This window comes from Leucopleurus acutus (assembly GCF_964270905.1).
Source record: "Leucopleurus acutus genome assembly, chromosome: 1".
Lineage (NCBI taxonomy): Eukaryota > Metazoa > Chordata > Mammalia > Artiodactyla > Delphinidae > Leucopleurus > Leucopleurus acutus.
This window is the reverse complement of record NC_139142.1, coordinates 178056797-178074243: the sequence shown is the minus strand read 5'-3', so window position 1 is coordinate 178074243 and position 17447 is coordinate 178056797. Positions and strand designations below refer to the sequence as shown.

Sequence of the window (17447 nt, the reverse complement as noted above, 5' to 3'; positions counted from 1 at the left end):
TCCTAGGTTCTTCAGAACCATAGTTTTTTTCTGTTTTTTGTTTTGTTTTTTTTAGATTCCATGTATATGTGTTAGTGTACGGTATTTGTTTTTCTCTTACTGACTTACTTCACTCTGTATGGCAGACTCTAGGTCCATCCACCTCACTACAAATAACTCAGTTTTGTTCCTTTTTATGGCTGAGTAATATTCCATTGTATATATGTGCCACATCTTCTTTATCTATTCATCTGTCAATGCACACTTAGGTTGTTTCCATGTCCTGGCTATTGTAAATAGAGCTGCAATGAACATTGTGGTACATGACTCTTTTTGAATTATGGTTTCCTCAGGGTATATGACCAGTAGTGGGATTGCTGTGTCATATGGTAGTTCTATTTTAGTGTTTTAAGGAACCTCCATACCGTTCTCCATAGTGGCTGTATCAATTTACATTCCCACCAACAGTGCAAGAGGCTTCCCTTTTCTCCACACCCTCTCCACCATTTATTGTTTGTAGATTTTTTGATGATGGCCATTCTGACTGGTGTGAGGTGATACTTCATTGTAGTTTTGATTTGCATTTCTCTAATGATTAGTGATGTTGAGCATTCTTTCATGTGTTTGTTGGCAATCTGTATATCTTCTTTGGAGAAATGTCTGTTTAGGTCTTCTGCCCATTTTTGGATTGGGTTGTTTGTTTTTTGATATTGAGCTGCATGAGCTGCTTGTAAATTTTGGAGATTAATCCTTTGTCAGTTGCTTCATTTGCAAATATTTTCTCCCATTCTGAGGGTTGTCTTTTCATCTTGTTTATGTTTTCCTTTGCTGTGCAAAAGTTTTTAAGTTCCATTAGGTCCCATTTGTTTATTGTTGTTTTTATTTCCATTTCTCTATTGTTGTTTTTATTTCCATTTCTCTAGGAGGTGGGTCAGAAAGGATCTTGCTGTGATTTATGTTGTAGAGTGTTCTTCCTGTTTTCCTCTAAGAGTTTTATAGGGTCTGGCCTTACCTTTAGGTCTTTAATCCATTTTGAGTTTATTTTTGTGTATGGTGTTAGGGAGTGTTCTAATTTCATTCTTTTACATGTAGCAGTCCAGTTTTCCCAGCACCACTTATTGAAGAGGCTGTCTTTTCTCCATTGTATATTCTTGCCTCCTTTATCAAAAATAAGGTGACCATATGTGCGTGGGTTTACCTCCGGGCTTTCTATCCTGTTCCATTGATCTATATTTCTGTTTTTGTGCCAGTACCATACCATCTTGATTACTGTAGCTTTGTAGTATAGTCTGAAGTCCGGGAACCTGATTCCTCCAGCTCCGTTTTTCTTGTGAAAGCCTCTTTTTAAGCATATAACTAATCATATAGATTGGTATGCTTTTCCAGCACACAGCTGGCTCTTTATCTTAAAATGCAAAAGTACCACGCATGTGTGGTGGGTTGAATGTTGTCCCCCCAAAACTCTGCACCCTAGAATATGAACCCTAGAATATGAGTTTATTTGGAACTGGGGTCTTTGCAGATGTACATAGTTAAGATGAGGTCATACCAGATTAGGGAGGCCCTATGTCCAATGATCTGGTTGGATATATGGATGATATATGGCCCATATAACAATTATAAATAATAATGATAAAATTGGCTTGATGACATGTATTTATGCAGATGTACCCCAATGGACTTGGCATCAGATACCTAGAAGCTCCTGCCTAAGAGGAAAAGCACTCATTTTCTAAGAGCAGGGTGGTCCCCTCAGTACACCTTATGAGAAGAGAGAATACACGGACAGGAAAAGGGGGCATTGTGATGGGGGCAGAGATGATGTGATGTAGCTGCCGGCCAAGAACTCCAAGAACTGTATGCAGTCACCAGAAGCTGGGAGAGAGGCATGCGGCCATTTCTCCACCAGAGCCTCCAGAAGGAACCAACCCTGTCGACATCTGGACATTGAACTTACAGCCTCCTGAACTATGAGGCAATAAATCTCCCTTGTTTTAAGCCACCAAGTTTGTTGTACTTTGTTACAGTAGCCCTGAGAAACTAATAAAGGGTATATGACGGAAAAACGTGCTTTCAATTTATATGGGGATAATTACACCTTTTCCTCAATTAAGAAGGGCCAGTTGGGCAGTTTAAATCCATTTCTTTATAGGACATTAGAAGAGAGAAAGCGAGTCAGGCTACAGGGCTGGGCAAGAGTTAGGGGTGGGATGGAGTGGACTGCACTGACCTCCTTTCCTCTTGGCAGATGAGATCCGTGCAGGCAGGTACCGCTCACTCTTCCAGCCAGAGCAGCTCGTCAGCGGAAAGGAGGATGCTGCAAATAACTACGCCCGTGGTCGCTACTCTGTGGGGCCAGAGATCCTCGATCTGGTGCTGGAGAGGCTCCGAAAGCTGGCAAGTGGCTCCTCTCTCCTTCCACAGGCAGTGCCTGTGTGCCTGTGATCCTGCGGGACCCGCCCAAGCAGCACTTTCTACCTACGCCTCCATCACCACCCAACCTCTCCGCTGGGAGCCTCCTGCACATGCTCAAAGCTGGGCTGGTCCTGATGTGGGCACTGACTACCTTCCTTACTAGGCAGGGGAAAGAAGCCTTTGCACTTACTGTACAGCCCCCATCGACTATTTTGTTTTTCTTTTTATATTTATGAGGAAATATTTTATTTTATCTCCCCCCGTTTTATTGAGGTATAACTGACCTATAACATTGTGTAAAGTTAAGGTGTACATCATGGTGATGTGACACAGGAATATATTGCCAAATGATCACCACAGTCAGGTTAGTTAATACATCCATCCCTCACATAATTACCTTTTTGTGTGTGGAGACAACAACATTTAAGATCTGTTCTCTTAGCAGCTTTCAAGTTTACAACACAGTGCTGTTAACTACAGGCACCATGCTGCACATTAGATCCCAATAACTTAATCATCTTATAACTGGAAGTTTATACGCTTCGAGCAGCATCTCCCACCCGACCCCAGTTCCTCACAACTACTATTCTACTCTCTGTTTCTATGAGTTTGGCTTTTTTCGATTCCACATATAAGTGAGATGATGCAGTACTTTTCTTTCTCTGTCTGACTTATTTCACTTTGCCTAACTGCCCACAAGGTCCATCCACGTTGTCACAAACAGCAGGGTTTCCTTCTTTTTAGTGACTAGCCCCCATCTACTCTTGCTTCTGCTGACTCATGGCATATCTTTTTATCAGAGACTTCCAAAGAACTCTAAAACTTGTCATTTTCCAATAGTTACTAAGATCTGTAACGTTAACAGGAGGCACATCCTACCTGGAGATCAGTTACTCTTTACTGACAGTTAATTCTTCCCTAAGGACCTGTGCCTGGAGAATCCTTTGTCTAGTAAAAATTTTGATGTTTGGCATAATCGTTAGGGAATACAGTACCTTTTACACCAGCACAGTAGATTGGGTATGAAAATGAAAGGTACTTCATCTACTGGGGGGGGGGGGGATTATATTACTTCAATATTTTGCTTGTCATTTTCTTTGTTTTTGATAAAGACCTTACTTTAGATCACATACAGATAAATTCATCAGGGGTAGCAAAAGACAGTTGAATATTTATGCTTTGCTTACAGTAAAACTCTAAGCACTTCCCCCACTCCAGAAGTAACTTCTCAAGTATGTTTCAAAGTAAATATGTTTGTGATGAGTTAGTGATGGTAAACCAGTTCTTTCTGAAAGTTTCTGTTTGTTTTGGGGTTCTAGTTGTGTCCCACGGTTACCACTGCTTCTGGGTTTATTTGGCTGAATTCTTATGTCCCTTTTACTTTCCCTAGGCGGAACAGTGCAGTGGTCTTCAGGGATTTTTGATTTTCCGAAGCTTTGGAGGCGGCACTGGATCCGGATTTACGTCTCTCTTAATGGAGCAGCTCTCCATAGACTACAGCACGAAGGCTAAACTGGAGTTTTCTGTCTACCCAACCCCCCGGATCTCCACGGCTATAGTGGAGCCTTACAACACCATCCTCACCACCCATCCCACCATAGAGCATGCGGACTGTACCTTCCTGGTGGATAACGAGGCCATCTATGACATATGCCATCGCAAACTTGACGTTGAACACCCCTCTTATGCCAGCATCAACAGGCTGCTGAGTCAGGCAGTATCTTCCATCACTACTTCCCTCCGGTTTGAGGGGGCCCTGAACGTGGACCTGATTGAATTCCAGACCAACCTCGTACCTTACCCTAGAATACACTTCCCCATGACCAGCTTCGCCCCCATCATCTCTGTGGACAACGCCCACCACGAGGAGCCCTCTGTGTCAGACATCACAGCTGCTTGCTTCGAGTCCTCCAACCAGCTGGTCAAGTGTGACTCTCGCCTGGGGAAGTACGTGGCCTGCTGCCTGCTCTACAGAGGGGATGTGGTCCCCAAGGACGTGAACACGGCAATTGCAGCCATGAAGACAAGGAACTCTGTCCAGTTTGTAGATTGGTGTCCAACTGGATTCAAGGTGGGCATCAATGGTCATCCCCCCCGGGCAGTGCCGGGAGGGGACCTGGCCGAGGTCCAGCGGGCTGTCTGTATGCTGAGCAACAGCACGGCGGTCGTGGAGGCCTGGGCCCGCCTGGGACACAAGTTCGACCTCATGTACGCCAAGAAGGCGTTTCTGCACTGGTACATTAGGGAAGGCATGGAGGAAGGCGAGTTTGTAGAAGCCAGGGAAGACTTGGCAGTCTTGGAGAAGGATTACGAGGAAGTGGGGCGAAGTTTCTGATGCAGATCTGACTGGTGACAATGAATGCTAAGCTTAAGTGTCACGCTTTACACTTAAAGGCTAGAGTTCCCTTGATGAGCAGAAAAAGGAAATTAAGTCAAGCGAGACCCCAAGTTCCAATCAAATAGGTCCATATTAACAATGAGCCCACATTTCCTTGTCTGTTAGTGTCACTCAGCACTGCACCCTGTGAACCTTCTAAGATTTGGAGTCCTTTGAATTTCTGGGGCTCATCTTTTTTTTTTTTTGTCAGAATGGAAACCTGGCTTTCTTCTTTGCTTTTTCAACCAAGTGACTGTGAAACCCTAAAGTGAATGCTCTTCCTTTCCTGTTCCTGAGATGGAAAATAGCATGTAATGATTATTAATGTTATTTTCCCATATATATATTTTGTACATTGATTAAATAATGAATATTTTCAATATGAGTCTTTTCCTTCTTCCAAGGCCTTAAGGTCTCAGTTTGCTTTTTATACAGACAAACAAATAAACAAACAACAAGAATATTCTTGGGTTTTTCAGAAGTTTGAATCTGTGTGTCCTGCAGGTCAGAAGGTGAAAGTGATTTCTTTCCGCTCCTCTGTCCTTGAGGACGTGTTCTGGAAGCATGGCCAGCAGAACCCTGCATGGGAGCCATTTAAGATGTTGAGAAAAATTGCAGATTCTTGAGCTTCGTTATGGACTTGCTAAATGAGAAGCCCTGGGAATTGGAGGGAGGGTCATCTGAGGATTTAAGTTCAAAAACCACTTCATGGAATTAACTTTGGGTATTAAACTGACTCATGTTCAAACAGGTGATAATTTAAAATGAACAAAACAGCTATAAATGCATTAAAACGACTAGCTAGATTTTAAAGATCCATGATGTTTAGTCTACTAGTTGGAAGTAAGATAAGACACTGCAAAGGTGCTCGCTTGGGCTTAGGTGTTGCTCTCGAGCTGATTGTAGGTAGGTTTCAGGTGCCTCATTCATCTACAGCGCTGACCTTTCAGCCTGGGCCCTCCAGTTATGCTCTCTTGGTCTCCACGTGGTCTGTGCTTTTGGTCCTGCTGGACAACTGAAGGTAACAGGCTCTAAAGCCTTGGCTGGAGGCCTAACGTTGTGGTTCTTGTTGTGAGATTTATCAAAGTGCAATGCTACCACCTTCTTTTTGCGTGTGCCACCTGGACCCGAGAACTGCCGCTCCATCTTTAACACTTTCCTGGTAGATGCTTTTACAAACCAAAATCACTGCGCTGAGATGTGGCCTTTAAGAGCTTCTTTCCAACAATGTACCACTTTGCTTATTTTGAACTCACACTGCTGTCACCACGGAGGCTAATGACTGCAGTTTGGTGGAAGTATTGTTTAGACACTCTTCACCATGTTCACACGCATTCCTTTCAAGCTACACCGCTCACCCCTTCCCAGCACGTTTTTTTTTCTTTTCTTCCTCTCTCCTCTGCCTCTGCTCCTTCTCACTACTTTCTCTCTTCTTTCCTTCTGTGACCGTGGGGTGTAATTCCGACTTCAAACCCAGATCAGACGTCACCTGTTGCCTGTGGCCTCTTGGGAATATAGGGAGAGTGGAGATACACTATGAGGTTTCTCACTATATTGAAAATACTGTAGTAAATTCTCATTGATGAAATATATTTTTTCATGTGAATATCCTACATAGTAGTCTGAACGTTTAGTAGGCTTTTACTAAGAAAAAATATTTTTATGTACATGTGTTATTCCTCTCTTTGGACACTGGAGGGCGCTAGTGAAATGCTTAAATAATTGCCGTTCGTATGTTTTTTTTTTTTAGTGTTCTAGAGGGCACTTGCATATGTGTGTGTGGGGGGCGTGCGCATATGTGTGAAAAGACATTTAGAAAACTCAAAAAAGAACATTTAGAAGTTTCCTTTTGTTTTTAAAAATTAATAAACTACTAAAATTAAGATTAAAATCCTAAACATTTCTTAAATTTTTAAGTTCAGCTTGTAAATCTTATTATTTCTAAGTTTAGCAAAGTTAAATAATCACTTAGAAAGGGAATATGTTTGAATTTTTGGTGCCTTTGCAATCTTAGATAAATGCTCAAATATTTTAGGTTGTATTTATAAATTTATTTTAAGAATTTTAATTGTCTGACAAACTTTCCCAAGTACTCTAATTCTTTTAGAATTTGCAAAAGAATAGATACATGTATATGTATAACTGAATCACTTTGCTGTACACCTGAAACTATCACAACATTGTTAATCAACTATACTCCAGTATAAAATAAAAAGTTAATAAAATCTAACTCTTTTAAAATCGAACAAAGTAAACTATAAATATGGTGATTAGTATTCCTATATGTTCCAGACTGTCTATAAACTAGTAAGATTTTATTTAAGATCACAGGTGTAAATTATTTACTCAATTTACATATTTAAAATTGGAAATATCAGGCTGACTATGATTCTTTTAGGCCAAATACTCTTAAATATTATACATACTGCACTTTAAATGCTAATTATGCACAGATTCCTTGTCACAAGAACTTTAATAATCCTTATTTAATTAACTCATTCACCAGTTATTTACCGAGTGCCTGTCATGTGTTCCTCATTATTCTGACCACCGGGGATAAACATTAAGCCCTCCCGCCCCACCCCTCAAAAAATCCCTGCCCTCATGGTTTATATGGTAGTGAAGGTGGGGTGAAAGATAATAAACATGTTAAATAAGTAAGTTATATTGCATGTAAAAGGTGATGGGTACAATAGTGCACAAAGGAAATAATAGAGCCTGGTAAGGGGAAAGGAGGTTGCAATTTGAAATAGGGTGGTTACTAAAGGCCTCAGTGAGAAAGAGGCATTTGACAAGGAGTTGGAGGAAGTGACACAGGGAGAATGCAGATGCCTGGAGGAAGAACACACCTGGAAAACGGAACCTGCAAAGGAGACTCAGAAGGAGGGGCTATTGAGGAACAAGGGAAACAGAGTATGATGTCCTGAAAGCCAGGCTGGAAACAAAGTGTGTGCGGGGGGCAGGTGGTGGTTCAATGGGTCGAGTGATGCTTACAGATCAAGAGGCGTGAGGGCGGAGGCTTGACCACTGAATTCAGCAACGTAGGGGTTCTGGCTGACCTTCGTGAGCAGTTTCAGTGGAAGGATAGGGATGGACGTCTGACTTCGAGAATGAGAGGTAAGTAGAGGGAACTTCCAAGGGAGCGCTGTCAAAGGGAGCAGAGGGATGGCCACCGCCCGGAAGGGGTCAAGGGCTTGTAGGCTGTCGTGTAGGTTTCTGTGCCGAACCAGGCAGCGGGTGGGGTGACATTGACGATGTGGGAGGAAGAAGGGCCAGTTGTTGGCTCAATATCATAAGCAGGCAAGAGGGGATGGGAAGCTGGTGCAGAGCACAGCGTGACCCTCCACCAGGAGCGGCTGGGTGTGTGGGTTTCTAGCGTAGAAACAAGGTCAGAGTGCGTGAGTCCAGGTAGGTAGATGTGGGGTGGGATTGTGAAATTTTGCTTCTGAAGCATCCAATTTCCTTGGTGGAGTAGGAAGCAAGGTCACCAGCCGAGACTGGATAGGGAGGATCTATGAGAGGTTTGAGGAAAGAAGAGGAGGGAGAGTCTAGGAAAGTAGGCAAGTGAATGGTGTAGAGAGATGTGGCCTAATTGCTGAACAGCTTTAAGAGCCCATTTGAGGTATCTTGTCAGGCTATTAAAGTGAGATCAATCAGTGGTGTGTGTGTGTGTGTGTGTGTGTGTGTGTGTGTATGTGTGTGTGTGTTAAGCTGTGTTCAGCTTCAAGGTGCAGGGGCGGTATGGTGGAGTGTTTGAATTTCTTAGGGTTTAATGAATTAGGCAAAGCAAAAGTGGAACAAGAGAATGACAGGTGTCTACAAAAAACAATGATAATGATTGACCACGGCGTTTAAACTGGTAAAGCGTGAAGAGATGTTATGAGCAGAGGGTGAGGGACAGTGAAGATGCAGCAGGATCAACGGATTACTGGTCTCAGTGGGGCTGAAAGACCATTGGAGTTGGTGTCCTAGAGAAAGCGAGCTGGAGAGACAGGAGGGGCCGGTCCTACAGTGTATGATCTGTGAGGATGAAGTCTGGGGTGTGGCCATGGGATCGCGTGGCCGAGAGATGGTGTTGGACGGGGTCAGGGAGTAGACCTGAGACCCGGGATGTGGGGCAGGTCATCTTATGCATGTTAAAATCACCAATCGTCAGGGCAGGAGGGGTGTCAGAGAGGTTAGTGAGCTAAAATGATCAGGAACTGAGGCAGGCTGACCCAGGTTCTGGTAAAGAACAGTGTCAACAGGGTGGTTAGGCTGATTCGATCCTAAAACATGAGGTTCAAGCTGGGGGATGATGATTTAGGGAGGAAGGAGACAGGACTGTCTCCTGGGGTTAAAGATGCTCGCCCCTTAAAAAAACACCATGTCATCCCATAGGCTTGGGGTTACCTTCCCAAGATAACTTTTTTGTCTTTTGCCTTCCCAGCCTGCCGAGGCTTCTAAGTGACGCTGACTAGGCTGTGACGGGATCTTGGCAGCTCTCGTGGACGTGCTGAACCCTAGGCAACAGTCCATAACAGAAACTTCATTAATTAAAGGACGAGGTGGGATCATTGTGTCCTATGCCTGAAACTAATATGACGGTGTATGTTGATTACACCTCAATAAAAATACATTTAAAAAAGAACGAAGTGTCCCATAGCGCACCCTTAGATTTGCGTCTAACTAACCTAACTAAGGTTAGTTTTCAAGTCTGATTCCGTCTGTTGTTCTTACTAAGGTAGCTAGCTATACCATTTGATTAGGATTTGTCCTTCTCTGGCTCTTAATATATAATCAATGTCTTTTAGTTTAATACTACATACGTTTGAGCTCATGTACCTCCCATTTCTTGGAATTACATAAAATATCTGATTGACTTCTGGATATCACTCGGCTTTCCCTGATTATTTGGTTACAGCTTCCAAAATTATTCCACTGCCATGAAGCAGGCACCGTTGTCAGCTGTCGGTATTTGTTTGCGGGGTTTCTTGTTGGGTAGAACATTTGAAGATCCTGTTAGCCATGCACTTGTCTCCTTGGAGAAGGTTCACTTGGCGTTTGAGCCTCACTTTATTTTAAAAAGAGAGCTTAAACCCGTTTTCAAGAGAGCTCAACACAGTTCTCCCCCTTCCCCTCCCCCCGCAAATGATTTTACAAAGTGAAATCGAGAGTGAATCTTGGTTTTACAAGGTGAACTCAAGTGTGGCAGATGGCAGCGGTAGTGATCTCTGGATGTGGCCTTCTCACATGTTGATGTGACTGTGACGGGGTCCATTCTGGGGACTGGAGCTCGGACAGCAGAATGCTGGGCTCAGCAGGAGCCCCCGGCAGGAAACCTGTGCTTTCCCACTGTTCTTGGTGGGTCCAGCTTTGGCAAATACTCCTTAGTTTATTAAGCAGATGCTTCTGTTCACATTTAAATCACCTGTAAGGCTCTGAGGGCATTCTAAACACCAGACCCACCTGCTGAAGACATAATAAGTCCTAGTATCTGTGTGGGGCTTTCCCAGCTGCTTCCACGTTTGTGGTTCACTGGGGCTCGTGCTAGCCCTGTAAGGCAACAACATGGTTCATGTTTTTATGCCCTTTGTACATGTGAAGGGCCAGCTCTGCATGGAGGGATGAGCAGAGGCTTTGTGGCCAGAGAGATCTGACTGTCACTTACCAGCAGGGAGACCTTGGACAGTTCCCTCACTTCTCTGGGCACCAATCTCTTGCTTCAGGTGCAAAGCTGAATCCTCTAGGATTCTGTTACATATGCCATTCCCCTTCCCCTGCCAGTAAACCTCACCACCTCAGATACATTTTAGCTTATATGTGATGGTGTATTTGCAAAAAGGGCAAGAGAAAATCTGGCATTTGCAATGATCTGTGCCTTCTTTTTTTTTTAATCACCCTTTTGATTGGAGCTTTTGTGATATAGGTACCGTCATTCAAAACAAAGCAAAACGAAACCTTTTAAAGCTGCTTATCAAAGTCCGCTAGAGGCTGCTGTTATCAAGGCTTTGCTCACCTAGCCAAAGGTCCTGAGGAGACAGCTGTGAACTTGGGCGTGCTTGGGGGTACCAGCTGCAACTTTTAAGTTCTCCTAGCTTTCGGTTGTTCATGGAAATGTCACACCTGCTTGATTTTTTCCTTAGCCAAGCTAATCTCCTGCTTCGTGTCCTTTGCACCTTTGGCGTGAACAGAATATGCACTATTAAAGCAAAAATAAATATTAAATGCAAATTTTAAGAAATCTTCAAAATGGAAAAAAAATAGTTACTTTAAAATATACTCATGAGAACTCCATGGGGTCACATTCATAAAGAGATTTCATGGGACATCAGCACTGAGGCAAGGTAAATGGTTTGCTCAGAGGCACATAAGAAGAGGAACCCAGACTCAAGGTAGGTATTCTGAGTCTCAGGCAGGATTCTTTCTGCTCTATCATGAGGGTTTTTTTCCCAGGATGGAAACAACGCTTGCATTTCGGTTTTTTGAACATTGGTTCTGTTAAGAGATGGGGTATTTTTCACTTCAAGTTTAGCTTAACATTTCAAAAAATGCACAGTTTCGCTTTTGCCAATAATGTCCACCAGAAGCAGGATTGTTGAGTTAAAGTGAACTTGTGATTTTAATAAGTATTTCCAAACTGCCTCTCAGAGTTTATATTCCCGCCAGCCAGCAGTGGAGGAGGGTGGCTTTTCACCTCATCAATCACCGTGTGGGCCAATTGTCAAACAGGGACATTTGCCTATTTGATGGGTGACAAATTCTATGAGTACAGGTTTAATTTGTTTTCTTAGCAATGAAGTTTAGCATCTTTTCATACATTTAAGGATCATTTGTATTTGTGTGTGTGTGTGTGTGTGTGTGTGTGTGTATGATCTATTCATGTCCTTGCTTATTTTTTGGGGGGGATTGTTCTTTTCAGTTTTTAGTAGCTCTTTATATATTTGATCAGTAAGCCATCTGTGTTTTACATGAGTGGCAAACATTTTTCAAATCTGTCATTCATTTGTCTCTTTCTGCTGGTGGTGATGGGGTTAGTTGCTGGTGTGTGTGTATGCGGTTTATTTTACCATGCGGAAGTTCCTTTTATGTATTCATGACTTGTCACCATGCAGAAGGCTTTGCTGCCAGAGGCCATCAGAGTTCTTGCTGATGTCCATGTCTAGTGAACTTATACTCATATTAAACCTTCTCATCTTGCTCTGAATTCCTCATTTTTTTTACACTAATTGCTATCACGTTGCCATTCATCACTTATATACTCCCCAGTGGTATCTGCTTCTTTTCAAATTTTGCTTTTGTCTGTTCACTTAGACTGTTGAGGCATGGAGAACAGAGGCCTTGCCTCCCACATCAATATCCCCCGCTGGGTCCAGCACTGGGCTGGACAGTGACCATGGGTTCAAGAAGCACCTATTAAAGATTGGTAGCCCAATCCCTAGCAAGCATGGAGGAGCTGAGGATGTCTCCCATTAAACCCAGGGGCCCACTCGGTGTCCCTGGGTGGGACCAGGCCATGTAGATGGCTCTTGATCGAACGACAACCGGCACAGTCCTGCATCTTGGCCTTTCCCAAGCTCTTCTTCAGCCCCCCTAAAACCTCCAGGAACCATTCCTGTCCTGGAAGAGTTGGAAGTGGACTCACATGTAACCTCCCTCACTAGCTGTCCCCTTTCCAAGCCCGGAGGCCTGAAAGCAGCTGGCTGAAGGAAGAGGAATTGAAACCAGCCAGGGGTTCAAGTAGCCATCGGTTTTAATGAGGGTGAGAGGGGAGGGGAGGGAATGCTGAGTGCCCTCATCTTCTGGCCTTGTCTGGGGAAGGTGGGTGTGTGGAGGGGAGAGGGGCTCTGCACGCCCTCTTCTCGGGCATTGGGTCATGAGGGAGCAGCATGGAGGGCGGGAGCAGCATGGAGGGCAGGAGCGCATGACCTTTGCCTCTCATCGTGGGGAAGAGAGAGGAGATGCAGGATGTAGGTGGAGACATCAATGGCCTGGTATCTGTGAAGCGGGGACTATACTGCATTGGTGTGTGCATGTACAGAGGAGCAGGGAGCTGGGCCAGAGGCAGGAAGAAGCAGAGGGGTTGAGCAGTGAAGCAGCCTGGAAAACAGGGCAGATTCTTCCAATACGAACCAACCCTCCCCTCCACCCTGACCTCTGTCCCAGATGGGCCGCCCTCCTGCTGGCCTCTGCTTCTACTTCTTCCGCCCAATCTGGGCCATCAGGTGGGCGTTGGCAGCTGCCTTGGCTCGTAGGTTCTTGGCCTTGGCAATGTTGAAGAGGATGTTCATGATGTTAGTGGGGACATCGAGGGAGAGCGTGAACTTGGTGCGTTGGTCACTCTTGGCCTTGTCCTGGTACAGCCTCCGCCGGAGCTGCACCTGGGACGGGTATTTGTGCCGGGTGCTTCTAGCCCCACCGCCACCCCCAGAGCCAGGGAAGGTCCTTTTCTCCTTGTCTTTCTCCTCCTCCTTCTCCTGGTCTTCTCCTGAGAGTGAGTCTTGGCTGGGCAGGGAGGGGAAGCTTCTCTTGCTCAGCAGGGGCGCATCCTCCAGCTGGCTCTTCTTGTTGAGGCAGCTGAAGATGGGCTCGGCTTTGTACAACTTTTGGGAGAGGCCTGTGCTGGGGGCCCCTAGGAGCAGCAGCAGTAGCAGCAGGAAGTGCGCTGGTATCAGCATCTCTCCCTGTAGCAGAAAAGAGCAATGTGGGAAGAGGGTGTGAAAGGGGGCTTAGGGCGCAGGAGGAAATGGATCAAATCCAGTAGGGCTTTGTTCATGTTCAACTTCACTGGTTGTCAAAGTGTGGTCTCTGGACCAGCAGCACCATGTGGAAATTTGTTAGAAATGCGAAGAATTCTCAGGTCTTGCTCCAGAGCTAGTCAATCAAAAACTCTGGGGCCAGCAATCTGCACTTTCACAAGCCTGATGATGACTGATCCTTGCTTTAAATAATCCAAATGTATGAACTAGCTGCGTAGCACGCAGGGAAAGCAACACAGACTCTGTAATTAGTCAGGCGTAGGCTCAAATTCCAACTTGGTCCTTATTTGCCTGAGGGCGGTGGGCAGATTGGTTAACCTCTGAGAATGTCAATTTCCTCATCTGATAATTGGGGATAATAATAACTACCTCATAAAGGTTAAGTGAAAGATTAAATTAAAATGGAAAAGCTCCTGGTCTAACGAAATACTTAATGAAGACGGTTGGTTCATAACTATTTATATATAAATCATCTCCAGGTCCTATTAGGATAAGATTCAGTACACACACAGCCACCTCAGAAGTGATCTATCTATATCTATATATCTATAAATATACTATAAATTATATAAATAATATAATATAATATAAATGATACCAATTATATCAATATAATATAAATGATATACAAATATGCCAGGTAATTGGATCCTGCAGACCAGTATCTTTGTTGGGTTGTGTTTTTGGCTTTTCCGTTTTTTCTATACACCATTTGCTCCATCCTAACCCAGACAGGCTCTCCTTGCCTTGAACTCATTCTAAGTCAGCAGTTCTCAAGCTTCAGAGTGTTTAGAATCATGTGAATGGATTGTTCAAACACCAGCTGCTGGGCCCCATTCCAAGCATTTCTGAATCAGTAGGTTTGGGGTGAGGCCTGAGAGTCTGCATTTCTAACACATCCCTAGACGATGCTGATGCTGTGGGTTCATGGACCACGCTTTGAGAACCACTTTCTCAGTGTTCCAATCCATCTCTGAGCTCCTTAGAATTGTGTGTCCAATTCCCTGAGAACATTTTACAGGGGTGTGTGTTGACTGTGGAAAAGTGGACTTTTTTTCCCTGTCAATATTGTGTCAATAACCAGACTTCCTGCTTTATCATCTACTGAGGAGCTCCTTAGTTGTTTTGCATAATAGTAGCATGAATTGTGGCTTAGCTTAGAATTAGCTGCCTCACACCTTGGAGGCATCTTAAAGCCTGGAAGAACTTTCAAAGGGCTTGTTAAGGCTGAAAAGATTTAAAAAACCAAAAACTAATTGACAAAGAAAGGGTTAACACAGGGTGGGGAAGTTGTTTTCTCTGTCATTCTATCCCTTTGTACCCCGCTCCTTTCATGGACCAGACTCAGCCCTGGCCTCCCACTAACTTGCTCAGCAATTAAATGCTCTGGGTGCCAGTATTTCCATCTTTGAGATCAGGGGATTGAGTTCCAGGCTCTTCCCTCTCTCTCTATCTCCTTGTTTAGTTTTGTTTAGCATTTGCAGCATAAAAGAACAGAAATGTCATTTTCTCCTCACTAAAGTCTGATTCCTAAGCAAGTTTCTCCTCTTATGTTCTTCGGATTCTTTTGCCGTTACCCTAGTGCAACAACACAGGTTTAAGATTTCCCTCCTACATGCTCTGAAAACAAGTGGTCCCCGCCTAGTTAGATTTAAGAGGTAAAGTTCTACATCTTTATTTTTCTCATTTGGATACCTGAAACTGAGCCATTCTTTGGGGTTATTATAAGCAGTGCTTCTCTGAAGATACACACTTACTTCTGAGAGCTGTGACAGCCACGTCACGCCCTAGGATGAGAGGCACTGAGGAACCTGGGCTGGCCTGAAATTCAGAGCACCTGCAAGGGAGAGAGTGCTTGAAGGAAAAAAGTGAAGCGAGAAGGCAAATGTACAACTCTGTGGCTTCGCCCATTGCCAGCCCCGTTTTCTAGCAGCGAGGAAGGCAGAGATAGTCCCCATGTTACCTAGCTCATCTGCAAACACTGATAAGATGTTGAATTGGAAAACACTTTATAAAACGTAACTGCTGAACCTAGGGGGCATTAAAGCATTTCAAAAGGTATTATAGTAATGAGCTGTGGACTCGTGGAAGCGCTTATGTGTCACATATACACACACAGACTTCCAAGCAATTCACCCTCAAGTGAGCAGAGAGGGTTCACTCATGAAAGACCCTTCCCCCCAAGAGGGAAGAGCGGCCAGGAGAAAGTTGACATGTTACAGATAACACTTGTCATTGGCAGCATTCGCATTCATGTTCTTACTTCATTCATTCTCAGAAGAGGGGTGTGCATGTGTGTGTGTGTGTGCGTGTATGGGTGTGTGTTTGCTGGATTGCTATGTTAGAGGAGAACATTGCAGACAGGATTTCTCAGAAGACTTGGACCTCAGATGGAGACAGCAAACATCCATCTTTATGGTCCCCCCCTTCACAGGTGGCACCTAATCATTACAGACATCTGTCCCCTCCCTCCACTGTCCCCAGTATAGCCAGGGGAAAAGGGTTCTAGGCTTTGAGGGCAGAGGACCTGGGCTGGGAAGCTCCCCTACCCTCAAATGCCTTCCATCAACCACTTAACCTCTCAGTTGTCGCATCCTAAAAAGGAGACATTACCTGCCTCACAGGTTCATCAAGAGAACGAAAGGAGATGCCCTTGGTAACCAATAAATGCAAGCATCCTCCGGCTCGAGCAGGCAGCGGGGCATTGTACCCTGAAGTTTCTACCCCACGCCTTCCCCCATCCACTCCATTTGTAAACACGATTTTCATATTCACAACTAGACTCTGTTCAGAAAAATACATTTGTAAGAACACATTCTGCCTCCAGTCTATTACCTTTTGCAAAGCAGGTCTCTCTACCAATGAAGGGAGGATCATTTTGCCCCCCCTGAGAAACTTCCCCATGGTCCCTTTAGAGCCAACTTCTTATTTAAGACACAGACCTTGGCGTTCAGCACGGTGCCCCCAGGGGCGTTTGCAACTCTCATCCCTTACCCCATCCATTCCCCAGCACCTCCTGCCTAATTTAGGGCAAATCAATTTATCCTTCATAAAGAAGTCCCCAACCAAAACCTTACCCGTGAGTGGACTTCCCTCCGGAGTGGAAAAGCGCAGTGAGATGTGCAGCAGCTTCAGGACCGGGGGATCTGCGCCAGGACCATCCCCCCGAACTTCTGTCTATGCTGGGGTCGCTGACTCCTTTTCTTGTATTGTTCGTAAGTGGGCCGTGATATTTCCTCTCTATGGAAACCACTCCACTCCCTCGTGTGTGTGTGTATATAAAAGTGACAGATCACGGGGTGGATCGTAAATCCAGACGCAGTGTCTACACTGGGATGCGATTCCGTTTAAAATACAACCAAAGCAGCTGTCCGCGTCATGGAGATGACAGGCTGCCGGCATCCTCGACCCCTCCTATCCACCTTCCCTCCCAGCCCTCCCATCACTTCCCCCTGCCCTTCCTGCCCTAGCAACTCGATTCACTGATAAAAAGGAAAAACACTCTGTTGAACTGAGAAGCAGCTTCTTTGAAGAGTTTTATTACTCACCTTAGTTCTCATTAACTTCAGCTTTCCCGCATCCCTGTCTCTCTACCCCTCCTTTTGGAAACCTGGCACCAAGGCCTGCTTGAAAGTAGAGAAGAAAGGTCCTCTGCTGTCCTGTGATTCTTGTGGGTTCTGACTTGCAGTGTTCTCTCTGGTTGCTTACAAGGCTCTAGATGTTTGCGTTCATCAAAGGGCACGCAGAGCAGGTAGACACCTACCTAGAGCTTTTGGTGGGAAATCACTGGAACTTTACCCATTTTTATTTATCTATTCATCCAATATCTTTAGAGCACCTACTGTGTGCCAGGTCTTGCAGGACCCTCAGGAATTCAAAGTGAATTAAGACCCCCGTTTTTATAAGGCATCGGCAGTTTAGAAAGATATGTAAAAGCA

The 17447-nt window shown here is 44.6% G+C and overlaps 2 protein-coding genes across 2 annotated transcripts; one reads left to right on the top strand and one right to left on the bottom strand.

The window, feature by feature from the left end:
* Positions 1-3868: 3868 nt before the first annotated feature.
* Positions 3869-4729, top strand: TUBAL3 (tubulin alpha like 3; the record flags this gene model as incomplete). Its single annotated transcript, XM_082832851.1, has 1 exon — positions 3869-4729. The coding sequence occupies one exon, from the start codon at positions 3869-3871 to the stop codon at positions 4727-4729; it is 861 nt and encodes a 286-aa protein (XP_082688977.1).
* An 8216-nt stretch (positions 4730-12945) lies between these two features.
* On the bottom strand, positions 12946-13428 carry UCN3 (urocortin 3; the record flags this gene model as incomplete). The annotated part of the gene is made up of 1 exon (XM_082857317.1): positions 12946-13428. The coding sequence occupies one exon, from the start codon at positions 13426-13428 to the stop codon at positions 12946-12948; it is 483 nt and encodes a 160-aa protein (XP_082713443.1).
* Between the last annotated feature and the right edge of the window lie 4019 nt (positions 13429-17447).